This window comes from Kryptolebias marmoratus, linkage group LG11 (genome assembly GCF_001649575.2).
Source record: "Kryptolebias marmoratus isolate JLee-2015 linkage group LG11, ASM164957v2, whole genome shotgun sequence".
In the NCBI taxonomy this organism is placed as follows: Eukaryota; Metazoa; Chordata; class Actinopteri; order Cyprinodontiformes; family Rivulidae; genus Kryptolebias; species Kryptolebias marmoratus.
Window position 1 is genome coordinate 24971678 of NC_051440.1, and position 22497 is coordinate 24994174.

A 22497-nucleotide genomic window follows, 5' to 3' on the forward strand; every position below is an offset into this window, starting at 1 on the left:
TTTTTTCATTTTATGTGAGAACGTTCTTTTTGCTCCATATCACTGGTTCGCAATTAGCGAGACTGGGGTGGGGGTGGTGGGGGGGAGTAAAACTGTTTGTCTTCTCATACAACGACGATTTCAGTTTCCCGCTCCAGACTGTAGTTTGTTATGATTGGTTGATCACTGTTTCTCGAGGGCGGGCATCAGTCGGACTAGCCAATCACCACAAACCATCAAACAACAATAAATAAAATGTGTTGTATAGACCAATCCTGGTCCTCAGGGCCACCATCCTGCATGTTTTCCTTGTTTCTCTGCTCCAACACACCTGATTCAGAGGTTAAATCACCTCTTCATGTTCTGCAGAAGCCTGTTAATCACCCATTGATTCAGATCAGGTGTGTTGGAGTAGAGGAACAAGGAAAACCTGCAGGATGGTGGACCTGAGGACCAGGATTGGAGACCTCTGCTACAGATGGATCCCACAGGTTGTCAACACGTTGTAATCCTTCACTCTGCCGTGGAGGACAGACTCCGGTAACGCAGCAGGTCTTCTTCATGACTCGTGTCTGGGAGAGTCTCAGCCAGCGGATGTTTTCATGGAGACTCTGTGTTTTCCCTCAGGTGTTAACAGAAAAAAAAAAAAAAGCCTCACACTTTTACCGACAAGGTTAAAATGTGTCCAAAATGTTGCCTGCTGCCCTCCATGCTTCACTTGCGAGTGTGGGTATACTGTCGAGTGTAATTGTGTTAAAATTAGCCAGGCAGACACACACACACACACTGAGTGAGTTCACACTGTGGGCCTGTTCAGGCTGTGGCGAGGGACATTACATGGGAAGTGTGAACAGTAGAAGACCAGACAAAATGACATGTGTTCGCCCGAGGGGCTGGCACTGTAATTGTGTGTGTTTCTCTGCGTTTGTACGCATATGTTTGTGTGTGTGAGTGTGGCGGTTACTGCGCCAGCCCTGCTGTTTACTGTGGGGGATTTTAGAAGAATTGTAGGCAGCTGGCAAGCCCCTTCAGTTTTTTTTTTGTTTTTTTTGCTCCAAAATCAGCTTGTAGCTTGTGTGTAGTAGTTCTCAGTTTGTGTGTCCTTCGTTTTCCCGCTCCACTTATGTGGATGTACCACAACGCTTTAGCAGAATAGGCAATTTCCTTCATGAAAAGAAGCAATAATTTGTGTCGAGCAGCTGGGATACAGGCTTAAGACGTGTTGCACTAAAAGCTACCTAAAGTAAAATGTTTAAAAACGCAGAGAAAAGATGTGAGAAGAACCGAACAATCGCTTCTCTTTTTATTAGAATTTTTTTATGTGGGGAAAAAATGAATCTTGGATCGTGGCGATCGCACCTCTACAACACGAGCTGCAAATCAAAAAGTCTAAGTGAAATCCAGCTGTTTCCTGAGCAGCTGGACGATGAAATAATCAGTTCTTTGGGGATTCGGGATGTTTTCTCCTCAAAGCTTTTCTTGTTTAACAACAAACTGTGGAGTCAAACAGTATTCAGCCTAAAAACCAAAGTGTTGTTACAGTTTCTGCCATTTAAATTTTAAAATTCTGTAAATTCAGCTTCTCAGAATGTCTTTAGCATTCATTTCTGTTGCCGGCGTCTGTACGTGCATTTCTTCCTTTATCTGTAGTGTTAGCAAAATATGTCAAGAACCACTGGACTGATTTTAATAAAACTCTTTTTTTGTTTTTGGAGTCAATCTTATTCAAGATGGCAGCCACAGCTAATCAACCTCAGTCAACACATAAATGGCTGTAACTCCGTGAATTTTACAGATATTGAGCTAAAACTTGTTGCACATATGCTGAGATTTTCTGAGATCTCTGGTATTATTTGAGATTATGCTTAGCGTCATTTATGTTTGACCAAAACGGCTCCAACTCTGTCCCAGCGGGTGACATGTGGTCCTTTAAGGAATGCCTGGGCTTTAATTTTGAAAATATTTCTGCGTTTCTCATGTGTTGTTTGTTTGAAATTAGTCAGCTGAGAGTTGAATGTTTTCCAGGGTACTCACCTGCATGATGTTAAAATTATATTTCAGCTTCAACAGCATTAAAATGGATTGTTGCAGTATTAAAATATGAAAAATTTGAATCTAAAAACAGACATTGTTCAGTTGTATTTTGTAGTTTTGGTTAAGTTTCTTGGGACCACCTTAATTTAAAGTTTAAAAACTCCTGGAAGATTAGTAGGAACATAATTATTTGTTATCCTGATGGCATTTTAAGCTATTTTTCTTCAGATATTTGAGACCACCTTAAAGGGCACAAATGTCATCTGCTGCTTTATGAAGCAGTTATGAGTTGGCATGTCCCTACCAGGTGCAGGTGTGTTTATAAAGACAATTAATTTGCATTAATTCTGTGAATTCACCCATTTTAACCCATTTTTCTCACTGCTTTGACACAGTATTTGTTTTTCGCAGGATTTCATCTGACTCTGGATTCTTCTTCTTCTGGTGATTTTCTCATCATTCCTGGTGGTCACCATTTCCAGCCACCATTAGTGAACCAGCAGCTCTCAGCTTTCACTTTTTAGTTACCCCCTTTTGGAGTTAATTATCACCGCTGTTGTTAATTGAAGCTCGGGTTTCCCATCATATCGGCTGGGCAAAGCTAGCAGCCAGCATGGAGCGCAGCAGCTGGAGCGGCAGTGAGAGTCCGGGGGAGGACTTGGACAGACTGAGTGACTCGGGAGGGGACAAGACCATGGATGGGGACCCCGAGGGGGTCTGGAGCCCGGACATCGAGCAGAGCTTCCAGGAGGCCCTGGCCATATACCCGCCGTGTGGGAGGAGGAAGATTATACTCTCAGACGAGGGGAAGATGTACGGTGAGTACATGAAGTCCGAAGTGATCAAATAAAGACTGCAGCTCAAATGTTTAATCGTTTTTCTCAGTAAATGTCTTTACAATATTCCATGACTACAGTTGTTGTGGATTTAAACAAAAAGATTAGTGGATATGAAGTGTTTTAAGTCTGGAGCAGTGCAAGTGTTTCAGTTTTTCACACAGAAAGAAGAAATGTGACATTTTAAAAGCAAATATCAGCAGTTATTGTGTTTTTGTCACATATTGTGTTGCGCTGGAGCATTAAATCCATATAATCGTAGATAAACGCAGGCATTGATTGGTCGAGCTGTTGGTGTCAGGCGGTGAGAATAACGACGCAGGCGGCTGTGATGGAAGGTTGTCTCGCAGCGCATCAAGTGTCAGAGACGCAGGAAAGCAACATAAGCTGCAAAAGGGAGGAAATGGAAGCATGCTGTAGGTGCACTGAGTGTGTGTGTGTGTGTGTGTGTCTGTGTGAGCGAGCGTGACAGAAGAGGGAGAGTATTTGTGTGTGTGAACTAATAGAGTGATGAACAGATGGTCCTCTGGCTGCCACCAGCTGCGTCCCCCTTCGACTCTCTTTCACCGGTTTTTCTTTTTTCTCCTCTTTTCTCTCAGCCACAGATTTCTTTATGGTGGAGTCCTTTGAATTTATATTTTACCCCGAGTCCTGCTCGCTACATTCTGCATCTTGATGGACTTAACACATTATTTCATGGCGGGAATGATATAAATACGGCGAATAAAAGATTTCAGCAGCCATGCTCATCTTCCTCTGCAGCATTAGTGAGGTCAGGCTCTGTTCCTGGGTGGCTCACACAGTTTCCCCAGGGTGTTTAAATTGGATACATTCAGAGGTTTTGTACAGGAAGACGACACTGTGCAAGAGTTTTATTTCTTTAATGAGCAAAGATTGCAACGTGAAACGTGACTCTTTAAAGGACAGACCAAAACCAAACTGTTCCGTGAGCTTTCCCTTTGCCACTTTAAAATATTTGTGCTGCACCAAACAGAATAAAAATAACATATCTGAAGATTGTTAGAAAGCGTTTAGGCTGGTTGTTCGAAACACCTCAAGTAGAGGCAGGTTAGGATTGTTTTTAATGGCTGATTTTAACTCCAACCTTTAGAAATCAGGGCGGCTGATGGCTGATTTTGTTTGTTTTTGCTTCATAAATAAAACTTGTTTTGACTGGGAGGCAGTTTGTGCCCATCTATGATCCTTATTGTAGTCAGAGCTGCAGGTTAAAGTTGCTGACTGGTTTTAGGCACATAGTGACACGCTCCTTTAAAGATGTTGTGCTGTCTCCATCATGGTGGAGGTGCAAGGGTTGCAAACCATTTCATTACTCACCTCCGTCCACATCGTACCCACCTGGGCAGCTGGCACCTCGTTTATGATTTAAAATACTGGAGTACACCTGTTTTCACTTTGTCCCTAATGAGTTCCTGTGAAAACCCACAGTGGGTTGGATGGAAACTGTTTTAAGGTAATGTAATGAAGGTCTTCCTTACTTATCCTTACTTTAAATCCTGGTTTGTTTGGAATAAATTTAAAAGAAAGAATTCCGCTGAGAAACAGATTGAAGTATTTTATTTTGACAGTTTGTGGAACTGCTGAAGGCCTGTCCTGTGAACAAATCAAACAAATGGATGAAATACGAGTACTACTGTGACTAATCTTTGAAATGATTGTGAAAGATTGATGTTTCTGGGTGTACTGCAGCAGTAACTTACCTCTGTCTTTTCCTCTGCAAGGTGTTCAGGCTAAAAGATTCCCCCAGGGGCCTGAGCACCTTTTAAAGGTTCCGGAAGAGACCATTTATAGATTGTGAAGGGGGAAATAAACTGTGCACTGTAGAGTTTAATGTTATAGATTAAAATCCAGATATGGAAATGTGTTTTTAGATGGGTATCTAGTGACAGATAATGTTGTTGAACAAAGTATTTCCATGTTGTAGGCATTTGGCAGATGGTTGTCAGTGTATATATGTTTTATTTACCTTGTGTCATGGTAGGTCTGTTAATTGGAGGGGGTAGTAGGCTATAAAAGCCTCTTAAAATCATTCGAGGGTTTCTGTCTCTGTTTTTGTACCTGCTTGATGTTGGTGTGTCTGCACCTTTTCTGCTTCATCCTGCTGCTAAGGGCCATCTCAACAGGTAGTTTAAACATTAGGAAACTTTTTTATGTTCATGAAAGTACAATTGAACATAAAAGTGTGATTACTTTATTCCTGTTGGTGCCCTTAAATGTTAGCCACTGGAATTTAAAAGTCACATATTGAATCAAAACAAACTTAGTTTCATTTGTTTGTAATGTTTCTTTCTACAGACTTACGGTTTTTACGAATGAATCTTTTAGAAAAGCCATGGAAAGTTGGAAGCAAGTAGTGGTGGTAATATTTATTTGCAATAAGGATAAGAAACGTGTTCATGTCAGGACTCATCACGGCATGTAGAAGTCACGGTGCTTCGAGCTTCTTTGTGTTATTGATCAGTCCCCAATCGATGGGTCTCGCACCGTTTTCTCCTCGGTGGCATGTTCAGCCCTGTTTGTTTACCTTGTTGACTCCTGTGTCCAGGTTGTTGACACGTTTTAGCTCGGTGACCTAATCGAGTTGGACAGCGTCTGTTTTCAGAGGCAGAGGAGGAAAAACGTGAATGTCAAGAAGGGACGAGAAGCATTTGGACTTTAATCCGTACCAAGATAATTTCTGCAAACCAGCTTCATGAAGAGGGTTCAAGTTTATTTTTGTGTCCTGGTGCTGTTTACTGGACTCCTCTAAGGTCACAAAAGCCTTGTTCTTCTTTTTCTATCTTCATTTTCTTCCTGTCCTGACAGAAGCATCACAAAGTGTGCATCTAACCTTTTGCTCTTTTAAATATAATCAATTTATCAGCTATTCAAAGGTAACCCTGATTTAAAAAGAATGGTAATGTACAAAAACTACTCACTCAAAAGATCACAAACTGGTGAAAATTATATTTATCAGCAGCATTAATAAAGATGTCGCCACTTCCTCCCAATGTTCAAAACTGAAGCCCAAATGTACGTTTATTCTGGAGCCGCCATGTTTTATTTTTGGAGGTGGATGTATTGTATATAGATGATGTACCCTTTATACCAATGATTCCCAAAGTTGGGGTCAGGACCCCAATGTGGGTCACCCAACACCAATCAGGGGTCCTTAGATAATCTCCAAATATCCAGTTACAATAAAATAAAAAACAACAGTTTTTATGATATATTTACACCATAATTGTTACAGAGAATTGAAATACAAGTCATTTAATGATTTAAAAAATAGATAAATGGATGCTAAGACGCTTTGTGTTGTCATTATGCCCTTTTTTTAACAGGTTTATTAGCACTTTTAGATATTTAAACGCCTACAGATGGGGTCACACACCTTTGTCGCTGTTATTTTATGGGTCGGAAACTGAAAAGTTTGGGAACCACTGATTTATACGAACATCCCACCTGCACATCGTATCAACTCGGTTTGGCTGTGATGCTATCAGTCGCGGGAAACGTTTGTTTAAAACAGAATATTTGAGAAAATGTATCTTATGAATCCATTAATTGGCGTGGTAAGAACATTACCACAATTAGGATCATAAACAGTCTCTCAAACAAAACTTCTGAACTAGGACTTTGGCAGGATTAATAAAAAGAAATAAAAATGTAATGCTTAATGGGATTGGGGTTTTTATCCAATGAGAAATGTAAATAATTTTCCCACCTTTTATTTCTTTAAGCTTGTGGTGTTTGAGGCCTGATTGTTTAATTTAAACAAAAAGCAGCCAGAAAGAAAGATGGAATAAATTACAACCTCACTGGCAGAGAAAAGCACAGGAAATGACCGAGAATAATAAATATCTCTCATCTCAGTGAGGTTCTGTAAGGAAAAAGACTTGTTTCCTTTAGACGTGGTGGAAACCAAAGCAGAGTTTATTTCATGTTGCAGCTAATCAGCTGTTGGGAATGCTGACCAAACAATTAGCAAAAATGTTGCATTAATATTTAAACTTTAATATAAATATTTTACACATACTGTTTCCCTGAACTGAAACAAAACAATCAGGCAGGATTTTAAGCATTTCATAAGACATGAATAAAGAACTTGTTTTCTCTGACTGTAGTAAAGTTGTACAGAATAAAGTTTATTTAGTCAGAGCTTAAAGTTACAAACAGGTTTCAGCATCATGGTGGCTTCCGTCAGTGTGGCAGAGATGATAAAAAAACAGGCAAAGTGCAACAGAAAATATAAACAGATCAATATAAACATTTGTTGTGTATTTTTGTTGGCTCAAACTCAAACAAAGCAACGATTTTCATAAAAATGAAAACACCAGGACTCTGTAAATTCACATAGCTTAGCGGCTAAAACACTTAATTGTCCTCACAGATGTTGCAACAAGCACAAACTCGTCCTCGGCAGTGATAAACCCAGGCTCCGAGCCAGAGTTTGGCCCCTGAGGTCCCCGGGGTCTGCTCAGGGAACTGCAGCCTTGTTGGCCAGTTCGGTCAGAGAGGCTTTGCCCTTATTCTGAAAGGTTTTTTTTTTTTGAGCGATTCCATAAAGCAGCTGAAGCTCTTAATCACTCTGCAAACTGATTCTGGAGATCAACAGTACGCCGCTGCAGCTTTACTTTAAAGACGAAAAGGAAGAGAAGCTCCGTTTACGACTGCGAGGAATACAGGAAGCCGGGGATTTGGATGAATTACTTACTCATTCTCACAGATTTTACTTTCCTCCCTCAGAATACAAATGAGCTGAATTGTTTCCAAAGTTTTCTGCTTCAGACTTAATGTTGAAACTTTAGCGGCACACCTCCTGTAGAGTACTTTTATTTTTACATAACTCATAAAAAATGCTCCTGATTTTAACAGCCTCAGATCTTAACTAAATGATCCCAAATCACATTAGACACGTGTAATTTTTCTGTTTTTCTGTTGTCTCTGTAAATATCAGCTTTCACACAGAGTAGCCTTGGCTGTAAAGCAGAGGGGAGGGAAAGCGAGGATTGCTTCTGTTCGTCACGGTTAATGACCATCTGACTTTGGCCTTGAAGTCTTTCACTGTAGAGAGGGAGGAAGCGGGAGGCAGCAAAAGAGAAGCCCATTCACCACAAGAGGGACAGAGGAGGGAGGGGAGGGGTAGAAAGGGAACAGCCACAAGAGAGGACGGATGGATGGTCGAAAAGAGGGGAGGAAGGAAAGTGTGTGCTGGAGGAGGAGGGAGGGCAAGAGCGAGGGATGTGTGCCGCAGGGTTAGTGAAGGCTGATAATTCACCGTTAAGCCTCCTAGAAAGACCAGCTGGCCCCTCTGGAGTCAGATGTCAGCCTCCGCAGCCAGGACTCACTCTGCGCGCACATGTGTGTGTTGGCGCTCACGCGTGTGTGTGTGTGTTTGCGTGTGTGCTGTCGTCAGTCGCAGCTTTTGACTGCTAGAAGGAAAACACCTGCATGGGGAGCTGTAGATTTTATCAGTCTAAGCTGCCTATCTCCGTGTCACTGGTACTGGTCAGAACACACGCACACACACACGCTCACACACACACACACAATCGCCATCTGCTAGTTAGTTAGGGCTATTGTTGTGAGCCATTTGGGTAGTGTGTAGAGGTTTGGCTTTGTGCAGATCTTGACCATCAGTTGGCCAGCTGGCCTGACTTTGGTTTTCCACTCGGTTGCAACAGAAAACGGGCCAAGAAAGGACCCAAACCAAAACAAACTGAGCTCCACGGCACCAAATGTGCTTGTTAGCAAATACAATTACCATCAAATTACTTGGTTTCACAGATTATCCACAATTATTCTTAGTTTTTAATCAGTCTGGAGTCGTGAAGACAACTCTGTGTCACAGAAACTGAGTTTTATAACCAACGTGTGTGTAAACGCACAAACGCGCCTTTCTGTCGCAGATTTTCTGGATTTGAAGTTTTTTTTTTTCCTTTCTGTGCCCCCTTTCCCTCACTAATCTATACTAGCCAGGTCATGCTGAGTTTGCTGTGCTCCCTTGTGAATGGGCTGAATTATGCAGCATTGTAAGCGAGTGTGTGTGTGTGTGTGTGCTTGTACGTGCACACACATAAGCACGGGTACAGCTGGCCTGCTGGTTCCTTTAATCAGGGGACGGTCAGTCCGCATGAATGCCGGTATTGTTGGGTCATGTGTATTCAGGGCCATGATGTGTGGGATTTGTGCGAGTGTGTGTGTGTGTAAAACTCAACAGGGGTATCGGTGATTACAGCGTTTCCATGTGAAAGTGCACGTCACAGGATCACTGGGTCAACAGCTTTTAATCAGCCACTAAGTTGTTTGTCAGGGTCTTCTGATTTCTGCTTGTGATTGTCTTTGAGAAAGAATGACAAATTAAACGTGTGTGTTGCGACATAAAAGGCGCCGAGTGTTTCATCAGTGTGTTTTGTGTTTTTTTCCCTCCAGGTCGAAACGAGCTGATAGCCAGATACATCAAACTGCGAACGGGGAAGACGCGGACGAGGAAACAGGTGATGATGGGATTGTGTTTTTAAATCAAACCGTAGAGTCTGCAGAACGTCTGACTGCCGCGTTAAACTCACGCCAACGTGATGGAGCCAAAACACGAGCTGCAACAACAAATAACTCATCCATCCATCATCCATCCATCCATGAGTTCATCCATCCATCCATCATCCATCCATCCATCCATCCATCTATGAGTTCATCCATCCATGAGTTCATCCATCCATCCATCCATCCATCCATCCATCCATCCATCCATCCATCCATCCATCCATCCATCCATCCATCCATCCATCCATCCATCGTAACAGCCTGAGCTGAGGCCTCCAGACCTCAGCATATATTTTTTCCCGTTCTGGTTCTCCCCAGAGGCCTTCTCCTGATGGCACACACGTCTAAAACACCTTTCTAGGAAAAAGCCCAGATGCCCAAAGTACTTCAAGCTGCTCCTTTTGATGTGGAGGAGCAGCGACTCCTCTCTGAGCTCCCCTCCGGTCTCTAAGGCTGAGACCCCCTCTCCTCTTCGGAGGAAGCTCTTTTTTTTTTAGCCACTTGTGTTTTGTGAACTCATTCGTTCGGTCACTCCCCAAAGCACATGGCCACAGGTGGAGGGGTTCAAGTGTCGGGGGGAGGGAGGGAATAACTGAATAACGTGTGAATGGTTAGTCCATTATACATGATACAATATAAAGAATTTGTTATACATAGAAGTGATTAAATAAAATGATGATAGCATGTCTCGTCTTTTAAATAAAGCCTGATATTACGTTTCTGCTGAGAGGAAAAAACGTAGCCGGATGGTGAAGTGTAGTTCTCAGGTGTCTTTGCCCTCTCTAAAGATGTGCGTAGATTGGTCTATTCACTGTTCTCAGGGGAGTGTATTTTGTGTAGTGTGTGTTTTGCGTGTCTGTGTGTAGCTCCAGTATGGCAACAGTCCTTTCATAACCATGGCAACTCACTGTTTGGTTTTTCCTCCTAACCCCCCCGCTCCCTCCCTTCCATCTCCTCATCTCCTCCCCAGGTATCCAGTCACATCCAGGTCTTGGCTAGAAGGAAATCCAGGGAGTTTCAGTCAAAACTAAAGGTAAGTCGTACGTTTGTGTTTTGATCGTTTGTTTCCTGTGAAAAAGCCTCGGGTGCACAGAAGGTGGCGGTTTGATGAGTAAAGATCAGACCTGATGACTCTCTGAACAGACTGAAGAGCACCACCCACAGACACAGAAGTTTTTTTTATTTTTCTTCTGTACATAATGATCAGGAGCAATCTAAATTCAGTGTTTGTCCCTTATGGTGGCTGGAAAGATGCCTGTCCCAGTGACTCCAGTATCCTTGGTGTCTAATTAGGCCTGTTTAGCTCTTCCACCGCCTCCCGTCTCCTCCTCCTCCTCCTCCTCTTTCCTTACATTCATTCATTCGTTTCTCACCTCCACCCTCCACCCCTCGGTCTGTTAATCTTGTCTTCCCTCTCACCATCTTTCTTTCTCTGTTGCTCGTGATTAACTTTTATGTGAAGGCAACAAAGGAGCGCTTGTTTTCTGAAAAGGCCAGCCGAAAGTTTGAATTGATGTTTACTGTCATAAAATAAATGACAAAGAGCCCATTAAAGTCAGAGTAAAGAATATTAGAACTGATATGGATCGGACACAAATTGGTTATTGATGACTGAGTTTGTTCCCAAGCAACTTTTATTACTATTATTATTTTTACTTCTCCTTCTTTATATATAAAATTCACATCATAAATGAAAGTAGCCCTCCTTAATCCGCCGCCGTTCGTGCAGAAGTCATGCGATCGTGTTGAGGATAACTCTCAATATCTGCAGCCATTTTTGTGTTCGCTGTGGTGGCCATTTTGGATTGACTTGATTCCGTTCAACCACCGATTATTTTCTGATTATTTTGTGAAAATCTGTCCAATACCTCATGAGATATTTTGCTAACAGGCAGGTGGCAACAAGACCGCCTCCTTGTCCCAAAAATTAAAAAAATTCCTTTTATTTTTTAAATCTTACTAACAATTTAAAATCCCAAGATACTCTGCAAATATAGATTTTTGCGGAGTTTTATTAACATAAAATAAAAAAAAGCAGCATATCTTCAGAGCGTTCTCCAGACTGTAATTGTGGGAAATATTGTTAGTTTTTATCGTCCACAAATCCAACAACAATAAATGTGATGAATCTGCGTATTTGAAGCTGGATTTACAGTTTAACCATTCCATTATTTTCCATAAAAGTTGTACAAATCCATTATTGTGTCACGTTATTCCACTCTAATCAAAACACATATTTTGGCTTCTGGAAATGTTCGCAGGATTTTTAAATGTGATGATTTTTATCTGAGATTTAAGCAGAAGATATGGATTTAAATCACACTGAAGTAACATTTGGTTTTGACAAAATGCATTTGCTAAATGTTCATCATAAACGTGCTATTTATCATCTGAGCAGAAGGTAAAACACACGAGCCGCCTGCTTTTAAGGTCAAGGATCAAAGCCGTACGGTTCTTGGAGTTTAATATGAAAATCCATCCTGATTCCCATCTTAGTACCTCCTATAATGTTATTACTTCTCCCAGGAGGAGAGATTTCTCTCAGTGCCAATTAACTTGAGCGAAGCTGCCAATTAGTAATTCTCCAGCTATCGCAGTGCCTCTAATTCTATTTCATTCAGCTGTTTTCTGCTCCATGTTGCTTTTAGTTCAGATTTTACAAACGAGCCGGCGAGTTTAATGTCTCTGTAAATCTGCATCATGCAACTGTTTGCCTCGGGGCAGCTGCTCCAACAGCTGATGTTCTCCGGGTCTCGTGGAGCACGTTTCCACCTCACAAATGATGCGGCTACAATTTTAGACTCTGTTATTGTAAATGTGTGAATTCACCTTTCACGGTGCATTACTGTTTTCATGTTTTTTTATTGTTTTTATCCAACTACCTCTGCAGACTTTGTGCTGTTTTAGCCTTTTTCACATATAAAAAACGTTCGGCTCGTGCAGGAGACGGATGTTTTGACTTTCGGTTTTTGTAACATTTATACTTTTCATGATATTTGTATACAAATATTTTCCCTATAGAAATAAAAGATCTCTTCAATTCCTTCGAAAAAATGATTCCTTTGGAAATCTGCTTCAGATTATTCGCTCTGTTGTTGCTTCTTACTTTTAGCTACTATTCTGCTATTTCTTACTTTTTAGCTTTTGGCCAGCCTTTTGTTTATTTTAACTTCAAGCTTCTTCCAGCTAGCCTTGTAGTTTTTAGCTACTCATTTGCTACTTTAGCTTTTAACTAGGCCTTTTCTACTCATAGCTAGCCTTTTGAGACTTTTAGCATTTAGTCGGCAATTTGATACTTTTAACCTCTAGCTAATATTTTGCTACTCTTAGCTTCTGGCTAGTCTTTTTTACCTTTTAGCCAGCCTTTTGCTACTTGTAGCTTCAAGCTATTCTTTTGCTTCTTTGAGTTTTTAGGTGGCCTTCTTCTACTTTTAATTAGCCATGTGCTATGTTAAGCTGTAAGCTGTTTCCTTGTTTTTTTTAAAATATATTTTAGCTTCTGCTTCTTTTAGTTTTAACAGCTCAGTTTCAGCTTCTTTAGCAAATTCGTTCAACGTTCACTGCGTTTTTACAGACAAGCTATTTCTCAATTATGTCTCCAGATATTTTCGTATTTAAGTTTTGTTTTTTTTTCTAAAAATAACTGTGCTGTTCTGTGTGTAGTGTACTCTCACTGATGATGATGATGATGATGATGATGATGTGTGTTCCCGTTCAGGACCAGAATGCCAAGGAAAAGGCTCTGCAAAGCATCTCGTCCATGTCCTCGGCTCAGATCGTCTCGGCTACTGCCATACACAGCAAGCTGCTGCCTGGGATAGTGCGCGCCAGCTTCCCCGGCAACGCACAGGTCAAACACACACACACACACACACACACGCTGTGTTTATCCTTAGCAAATAAATACAAGCAGAAGGAGAGGAATAATAACAATAAAGCATTTTTTCCTGTAATCTGGTGACCACGTGCAGTTACAGGTGATGGCACACGTCTGTTTGCAGTTGGATGTATTCATGTGTTCACTTATTTATTTATTTATTTTCAGCTGTGGCAGGGGATGATTCCAGGAGGACAGTCCAGCTCCACCACAGAGGAGTGAGTCATGCTCAGATTATACATTCCTGTCTAACTTCCTGCTTTGAGATCATTTGCGAAGCGAGTTTTGTGTAGATTTGGATAACTTTTTGCTGCTAAATCCAGCAGAACGCCAAAAAAAAAAAAAAGCTCTGCTAAGCATCTCATCCATGTCCTGCACAGAGAACAGAATTATGTTTTCGTATTAAACCTGGATTTGTTTTGGATTTATTATTTAGTGCCGTGTCCTGGGATGACTTGTTGTGAATCTGTCTTTATTTACAGCTGAGGGCAGATTCAAAGTTTCAGGTTCATTTTCATTCAAAGAAACGATATTGGTGGAATAATTTACAGCTCAGTTAGACTTCATAGAATATTTTTTATTGAAGCCATGTTTTGTTGTTTTTTTTTTTCTTTGTAGGAGGGAAACATCAAGAGTTTCTGATTAATTAGCATCTGAATGTACCATTAGGCTGTATCCGCACATGCATGATAATCTGAGCTGATTATTCAGAAAGCATCATTGTGATTAACTCACATGAAATCTGTCCTCATACTGAAAAACACTGATTACCTCGTCATTGTCAACACAAAACCACCTGTAGAGTTTAAAATGAGGCGGACAGAGATCCTGAAACGAGCCTCCTGTCGCTTCCTTCTCTTACATTAGTGTCTGTTCACATGGCTCACAGTGTTGCTACATGTGCATGAGATGATGATAATGGTAGTAAATGGGGCTGCGAAGCTTTTACTGAACTCAGAGCTGCTCTTGACCTCTGAGCTCCTGCTTCTCTTTATACAAGACACGGAGCAGAGTTCTTTTTTGTATAATGTGGCTACAATGAGACCGGCCCCAGCGCGTCTCTTCTTCTTCCAGTCTTTTTTGTGTGTAATGGCCTCTCAGCTGATTCTCGTCTCTCGTCCTCTCTCAGCATCAAGCCGTTTTCCCAGCAAGCCTACTCTGTGCAGACGGCAGGGACCACCACAATCGCAGGTGAGAGGGACCGCAGCACAATTACCGTCTTTCTGTTGGTTATCTCTCTTGCCATCTGTGATGTTTCCTCACCGCGGGGTGGTTTGTGGCTCTGCTGGGACGCCCGGGTCTCCAGCTCGCGCTGCTTTGTCTTGCAGCGAGGTCAAAAAGAGAGAATCTCTGTCAGTCTGACTCATCTCACGTAATCTGTGACCAATAAGAAATGATGCTGCCCCATTAACACATTCAACCTAAATTCCACAAATTAAATGTATAAAGTGAGGACTGCTTCTTAAATGGTACTTTTTTAAAATATATATATTTAGTGGTGACACTTTATTGCTTTTTGAAGCATTTTTTTTTACATAAATTTAAAATCAAAGGCTTTAAAAGGTCCAAAACCTTTGGTATCCTCAGTTTAAAGGTGCTCACCTCACTGCGAAGACCTGAAGATTAATAAAGTAAGAAACAAAACCCTCACAATATCTTCCTCATGTCGATGGTTAAACCTGCCAGCTGCAGCGTGTTTGTTTACCTACAGAAACAGCCGAAGTGACTGAAAACGGGTCAAACGTTAAACTTACTGGTCGAGCTGAGCTCTGTATGATGCTCCACCGCCCTGCTTCATCCCAGATATTTATGTTTTAACCGTTGTCTTAATTGTTTTTTCTCTTTTTGCATTTAGCAGCAGATTCACTTTAGTATTTCCAACTAAACGTTTGATTCCACCATATTTTTTTACCTACGCAGACCACAGCAGCCTAATGTAGCTCAGTCACTTCAGCCCAGTGCTTTGTTTACATTCAGTGCATACCTGCATTTCAAAATTGCATTCAATTGGAAAACATCTGGAGTAAACTCCCTCACCGTTTGTTATCCAGCATTCATACAGGTGCTTGAAACCCTTGAAATCCTTGAATTTAAATGCAATAGATTTTAAATAAACTGCCACTAAATTAGTTTAATCAAACTTCACTGTTCGAATCTGCCGACTGATGGGCAAATTGTGCAGGAATTTAATGACAACATCTGTAGAGTTAATGTATTTTAAACCATCTGAGGGTTTTTTTAACGATTCTTTTACATTTGAGAAAACCAGTTTTTCAGATATATTGCATATATTCCTCCAGGAGACCTTGAAGCACCTGTTCATGCCTCGAACGATCCTTTCTTCATCGCCTGTAGTTACTGTAAAACGAGTCTTTTCACAGGCGATAGAAGGCACGAGCTGCCTCTTCGATTCCAGAGTGATTTATTTTTACTCACTTTTAAGGTTTTTAAACGGTTTGGCACTCGACTATTTAACTGCATTGCTTGACTTTTAAAACCCCAAACGAGCTCTGAGATCTTCCACCCGGATGCTCACAGTTCAGCCTGAATTAAAGCGAAACTCTGGAACAACCTGACTCTTAATATTCAGTCTTTTAAATCCTGCCTGAAGACTCACTTTTTACACGAGTCCAATCTGAGTCCCATCGGCTCTTATATGTTCTGGTGTTTCCGTGTTTTAATTTATTGGATTTGTTGTTTTTGATGTGAGAGTTTATCGTTTTGGGCTCTCCTGAAATTTACATTTTTAATCTCAATTAGTTTTTTTTTCCTGGTTAAATAAATATAAATAAATTAATTTTATTGATGGCTTTTATGTTTTGTTTTTACCCGACTTATGAAGGACTTTATTCAACCTCTTATTGTGTTTTTTTAAACGTGTTACAGAAATAAAATTGACATTGTCTGTTGTGACGTGTTGGAAAGTCTTGAAAACTCACCCCAGCCATAAGAACCTTAGATATAATTCAGGTTAACCTTTATTTTAATGCTTTGCAAAGAGTTCCTTTAAATAAAATATAAATCTCAGATGACCACCTGTGGAATGATGTGTACTATTTAAGATATTCTTGAGTTACAGACGCTTACTTCGGGTGTTTTAACCTAAAACACATGCTCCTGTTAACCCTGTCCATTATGATAATCCTAATCCTAAAGTGTGTGTGTGTGTGTGTGTGTGTGTGTGTCGTCCAGCCTACGAGCCTCCCGCTGCAGCACAAACACACAGAGAGCCGGCGTGGCAGGGTCGCTCCATCGGCACCACCAAACTACGACTGGTGGAGTTTTCATCTTTCCTGGAGACACAGAGGGATCAGGAGGCAGTGAGTGCACACACACACACACACACACACACACACACACACACACACACACACACTCCAGTCTACAATAAGCACTCCCTATTGTCCTATAAACAGAGATGACAGATAACCCTGCAGCAGAGAACAGCATTAAAGCCCTTTGTGTGCCTCCTCGTATGAATAACCTTTGTAAAGCTCTATCTCTCCGTCTGCTCAGTCTATCTGTCATCTTGCCACACTGTGGGCTCATTGTCATTTTTCTACCTTGGGCTCACAGACAGCTGGCATTCATCTTGTTGCTTTCTGTTTGGACAGTATATAAAAATGTTCTACAATGACTTTGAAATAGCTTCTATTGTGGAGCCGCGTCGTGTTTTGTGCATGATTTACTCTGCTGTTAAAAAAATAAATAAATAATGGGAGCTGGAAAAAAGCAGAAAACATGGTGTTTATATACAAAATTTTACAAATCAGATCGTTGGTTCAAATCACAAAAGCGGATCCAGCTGTAAAGCTTTTTAGCTGGAAGAAAATATTTAGTGTTTCTGAACAGACTGATTGGTGCTTTTGAACAACCTGAACAATTTTTTTTCCCGAACATTTTCCTGCCGCTATTATACAGAAAATCATTCATCTTTTTTCTGTATTGGAACCTGATCTGAAAACACTAAGAGCTCTGTTTTCTAACGTGGACCTTAAAGAAATATCTCCTGATCCGCAGCTTGTTTGAATGATTCCAGGATTATAATCAGTAGATTTGTGGTGAAATAATAATCTGTTTAAAGTGGAGCCATGTTTGGAGAAACGAGTGAAAAAGTGAAACTTTAATATGAATTGGAGAAAATAAAAATCTCTGAGCCTCAAATGAGGAAAGTGAATCTCCTTAAAGGACGTGTCTCCTGGGTCGGGACTCGTTGGTGGACACGATTCACGAGGGAGTCTCCAGAATGTCTCGGGACGTTTGCGGCTCTGTCACTAAACATCTGTGCCATGAATGTCCTCTCAGGTCTCAATCCCACCTGAATCAGCTGTATTATGACCGCTGTGCAGAAAACATTCAAGCAAAACGTTCAGCTCTAAAAAAAAAAACCACACGGATGATAAATAATAACTCAAGAAAAACTGGACCGAATTTGCTGATCTTTATTTCAAAAGCTTATTGTTGCAGGTTAAATCATAATTGTGGGGGCAGCTGGAGGAGGTGGGTCCAGTGTGCAGTTTTATAAGTCGTGCAAACAACAAAAAAAAAAACGGGCCGGGATTTCCAGAAACTGACCATTCTGAACGTGGCGTCACGGTCTGTGAGTCACGGCTCAAAAACACTCAAAGTCTTTCAGTTTTCTTCTGTTTTGAGTCACCAGCTAGCCTCCAGCAGTAGCAGCTCAGTCAGATACTCCCTTCAGTCGATGCAGCTTCGGAGGATTAGATCAGGGCCACTTTTTTATTTTTATCACATTTGTGTATTTTTCAGGAGTACAAAACACATTTATCATATTTTTTTAAAATGTTTATTTCAACCTATATTGCCTTTCAGACTTTAAAAACTTGTTCCAAAGTGAAACTAAAAACTTTACTGGGCAGCTTGAATTTCTTAATAAACTGCAGTGTTAAGACTTTTCTGTGACTTATGATGCTGAGGTGAGCGAGAAAAGCAGGGGTGTCCAATCCTGGTCCTCGAGGGCTTCTATCCTGCAGGTTTTCCTTGTTTCCCTGCTCCAACACACCTGATTCAGAGGTTAAATCACCTCTTCATGTTCTGCAGAAGCCTGTTAATCACCCATTGATTCAGATCAGGTGTGTTGGAGCAGAGGAACAAGTAAAACCTGCAGTATGGTGGCCCTGAGGACCAGGGTTGGAGACCCCTGGAGAAAAGGGGTAAAATTAAATCAACCATTTTTTTTTTTCTCCTCAGTACAACAAGCACCTGTTTGTGCACATCAACCAGAGCAGTCCGAGCTACAGCGACCCGCTGCTGGAGTGTGTGGACATCCGGCAAATCTACGACAAGTTCCCCGAGAAGAAGGGCGGCCTCAAGGAGCTGTTCAGCAAGGGCCCCCAAAATGCCTTCTACCTGATCAAGTTCTGGGTGAGGAAACGCTACTTCCTGTTCCCTTTTTGTTTTCTCTTATTGAAACCCTTGTGGTCATCGTCGAGAAGAAGCCCAGTTTTTACTCTGTACTTTTCCATGCAAGGTAATGTCTTTGTCTGCACTCCCAGGTGTGTGTGTGTGTGTGTGTGTGTGTGTGTGTGTGTGTGTGTGTGTTCTGTCTCTCCACCTGGGATATAGAGGTGGTGGGTTGATGAAAGCTCAGTCGCTTTGTTTGAACACCTGCTCACCTCCTGACTCAGAGGTTGTGCTGCTCCCACCTGTGTGTGTGTGTGTGTGTGTGTGTGTGTGTGTGTGTGTGTGTGTGTCTCCCACTTTGCTGTTCTTTCTCTGAACTGCTCCCGGCTACATCTTTTTAAAAACCTGAACATATTTACAACATACGACTCGTTTCAGCTTAATTTTAATGCTTAAAGTGGTGATGATTCGATGAGCTAGAAGTTCTATTTTAAGTAGAAAAAAAAACTACATGTTGGACTTTTTACACTCTGGGTTTTAAACAATATATCTTGTTGTTATGTGTCAAAACATGATGCTTTGAAAAAAGTGCATGAAAAGTCAAAACTCCAGGATAGCTAATTAAAAACAACCCTTCTCTTAATTTAGTCAGTAAAAACAGAATAAAAGTCGGTTAATTAGATGTTAGGTTTAATTTGTTTGAGCAACTTTGACCAAAAAAGATGTTTTTAATAACATAACGTACCTGCTGCCCGTGGAGGAATCCTCACTTTGTAAGATAGTCACCCCTCAGCCTTTTTTCTAACATATCAAGCCTTAGTTTCCTGATTGCGGCCCAGTTTAGTAACAGATGTCTTTTAATACTTCTATTATATCCACAGCTATAAACTTGTGAACTTTCCACATCCATCTGGAGTTGATTTGCTTTAATATGAAATGCAGTAAAATGAGTCAGCATTGTGCACTTTATAATATAATTTAATAAGAAAAAAAAAAGGTTGAGTTAAACATTTCTGGGAAAATGAAGGTGTGACTAATTGATAGAAGAAAATGATTAGAGATGGTTGCTCTTGTTGGACATCGGAGTCTAACATGTTCGTTTTATTTGGATGAATGAGTGAAGTAAACAGTTTCTGACGTCAGCCTCTGGTTTAAAGCTAACCAGCGCACGGATCAGGAGGAGTGAATCCAGCTAATGAAACCATAGTGACTTGTGGGAAACATTTATTGATTTTTAGCACTTTATGAGAGAGGTAGAAGCTCTTTAAATGGAGGCAGACTCTGGAGACCATCAGTGGTATCACACTGTAAGATACTCCTGAATCCTCTCCGCGGCGGACGATGGAAGACGACTTCCATCTTTTACAAACTTTTATAGGATGAACTTCATGCGCTGTAGCTGTCATCCAACAATGAACCCCAAAATAATTGCAGTAACATTAATGAAACATACTCAATTTAAACAAAAATATATATAAAACTAAGTAAAAAAATACCTAATGGTATTACTTTAAAAGATTGCATTTGAAAGTCTAAGAAAATGTCTTAAGTTGCTTCAAAAGAAACTGAGACTTTTGTGGAAATAAAGCTTGGCTCTTGATCAGGGTTTTTTTTTTGGCCCTTTTATGAAAACAAATTAGAAGGACGTAGCTTTAATAAGACGTAAGATCGTTTAAGCTCTGAAAAGAATCACGAAGAGTTTATTTGTCCTGTTTTATATCAGCGTCTCCTTTCACCTCCTAGCTAAGAAGACCGCAGCTTTTCTCTAAAACCAGAGTTATTTAATATTTCAGGGTTTAATCACCCAGAGTGCTGTTTTATATGTGAAGGGTGCGAAACTCAGAGGAAATAAAATAATTTGCAAAGCAGGCTGATTTTTAATTTTTTTTTATTATTATTTACGGGACTGAATGATTCTCTGGACCCTGGAAGCTGATTGTTGCTCAGACCATCTCAGGAAGAAGATAACTCTGAAGCGTGCAGGCTCGAGCTACCTGGTTACTGTTGCTAAGCAGTAATTGAGGCGACGCTGTTGAAGGGGCGGGGCTTGTCCAAACCGCTTCACAAAATGTGAAGCTGTCAGACGGCGGGGATCGTAAACAGTGGGCTCGGTTTCTAACAGTTACACAAAAACAAAGAGTGTGTTTGGCTCCCCTCTGAATTTAATTAAAAAGCTCTCAGATCCACCACGACCGAGCATGTTTCTGATAATCTGCTGCTTTAACGGAGCACGGTTTGATCTTTGTGTGACTGCGCTGTACACGGTGGTGGCTTAGCATATGGTGTGTGTGTGTGTGTTTGCTCACAGCTCAAAAACACACACTGCTCCTTGGAGAACTCATTAAAAATGGTCCAAACCCTGCCCACCTCTCCCCGCCTGTAATCCAGGTACAGCATGTCCTCGCTGCTCTGATTAAACATTTTCCAGCTTCATTGATTATATTCTGCAGCATTTTTTCTATTTCCCAAGAACATCTGTACAACATGTATTAAAAAGAGGTTTTAATAAAGAAAAAAAATTATAAAACATTTTTAGCAAGTAAAGACTTTTTTTAGTTGATGTATTGCAATATTAAGTACATTTAAACACAAATTAGAGCATACAATTCATTTTTGCTGTTGGATGGTAAATGAGTAACAGTTAGGTGCATTAATATTTTAGACAAATACTAAGGAAAAGATCAAAATAAGCAGAAACCTATTAACAACATTTATGGCACATAAACAACTGATTATATTTCTAAAATGATTTCAGGTATTTAATATTCAGTCTAAGTAGTTGGAGTCTTATTACCACCTAGGGTTAGGGTCTCCTCAGGGTTTGAGGGGTTAGGGCCTTTTGGCTCAGGGCTAGGGTTAGGGTCTAAGGAAAAGATGAAAATAAGCACAAACTTATTGATAACTTCCCGCTAACTTTTATTTTTTTTAAGTGGCATATAAACCACTGATTATATCCCTAAAATGATTTCAGGTATTTAATGTTCAGTCTAAATAGTTGGAGTCTTATCTCCACCTGAGAGGATGTGAGCCGATGGTGCAGTGACTGCAGCTACCAGCAGATAGCGCTGTTCTCCAACCTTTTTATCAGGAGGCAGCAGTGCTTCTCCTCACATCTGCTTTGACCTTTCTGGTGTTTCTGTTTGCTGAAATATTGTTGGATGTCTCTGCAGTGATGTTTTTGCTCCGTGGTTTCCAGGCGGACCTGAATTATAACGTGCAGGACGACCCGGCAGCTTTTTATGGCGTCACCAGCCAGTACGAGAGCTCGGAGAACATGACCATCACCTGCTCCACCAAGGTCTGCTCCTTCGGCAAGCAGGTGGTCGAGAAGGTGGAGGTGAGGATGAAAACGAGGGATTTCACCTAAGCACAAATGAAAGTTCTTGTAATTTGCTTTTCTAAACTCTCAGAGAGGGTTAGACTTCAGTCAAGGTATTAAATTTACCTCCACAGTTTTTGCAACAATCTCCTTGCAAGATGTTACATTTTTATTGGTTCTTAAACGAGACACAGAATAGAAAAACCTCAACGAGCGGTTTGTTTCACATATACTTGATGCCCAAATTGTTTACCATGAAGTCAAACAGAAACTATAGAGGCATTCATGAATTAAAGTTCTCCTCTCTTCTCTAACAGACGGAGTATGCAAGGTTTGAAAACGGGCGATTTGTCTACAGAATCAGCCGTTCACCGATGTGTGAATACATGATCAACTTCATCCACAAACTCAAACATTTGCCTGAGAAGTACATGATGAACAGCGTGCTGGAGAACTTCACTATTCTGCTGGTGAGGGCGTCTGTCTGTCTGCCCGCCTGTCCTCCTGTATGTCTGTCTGTCTGTCTGTCTGCCCGCCTGTCTACC

The 22497-nt window shown here is 40.9% G+C and overlaps 1 protein-coding gene across 1 annotated transcript in view; it reads left to right on the top strand.

The window, feature by feature from the left end:
* The window catches only part of tead1a (TEA domain family member 1a), a 42247-nt gene that overhangs the window by 13737 nt on the left and 6013 nt on the right, over nt 1–22497 (top strand). Inside the window, exons 2-11 of the mRNA XM_017428941.3 lie at nt 2425–2831; nt 9282–9346; nt 10363–10425; nt 13111–13242; nt 13438–13487; nt 14399–14460; nt 16462–16589; nt 18481–18654; nt 21830–21970; nt 22270–22422. Coding sequence (XP_017284430.1) covers nt 2627–2831; nt 9282–9346; nt 10363–10425; nt 13111–13242; nt 13438–13487; nt 14399–14460; nt 16462–16589; nt 18481–18654; nt 21830–21970; nt 22270–22422 — 1173 coding nt within the window. The 5' untranslated portion in view covers nt 2425–2626. The remainder of the gene's footprint in view (nt 1–2424; nt 2832–9281; nt 9347–10362; nt 10426–13110; nt 13243–13437; nt 13488–14398; nt 14461–16461; nt 16590–18480; nt 18655–21829; nt 21971–22269; nt 22423–22497) is intronic.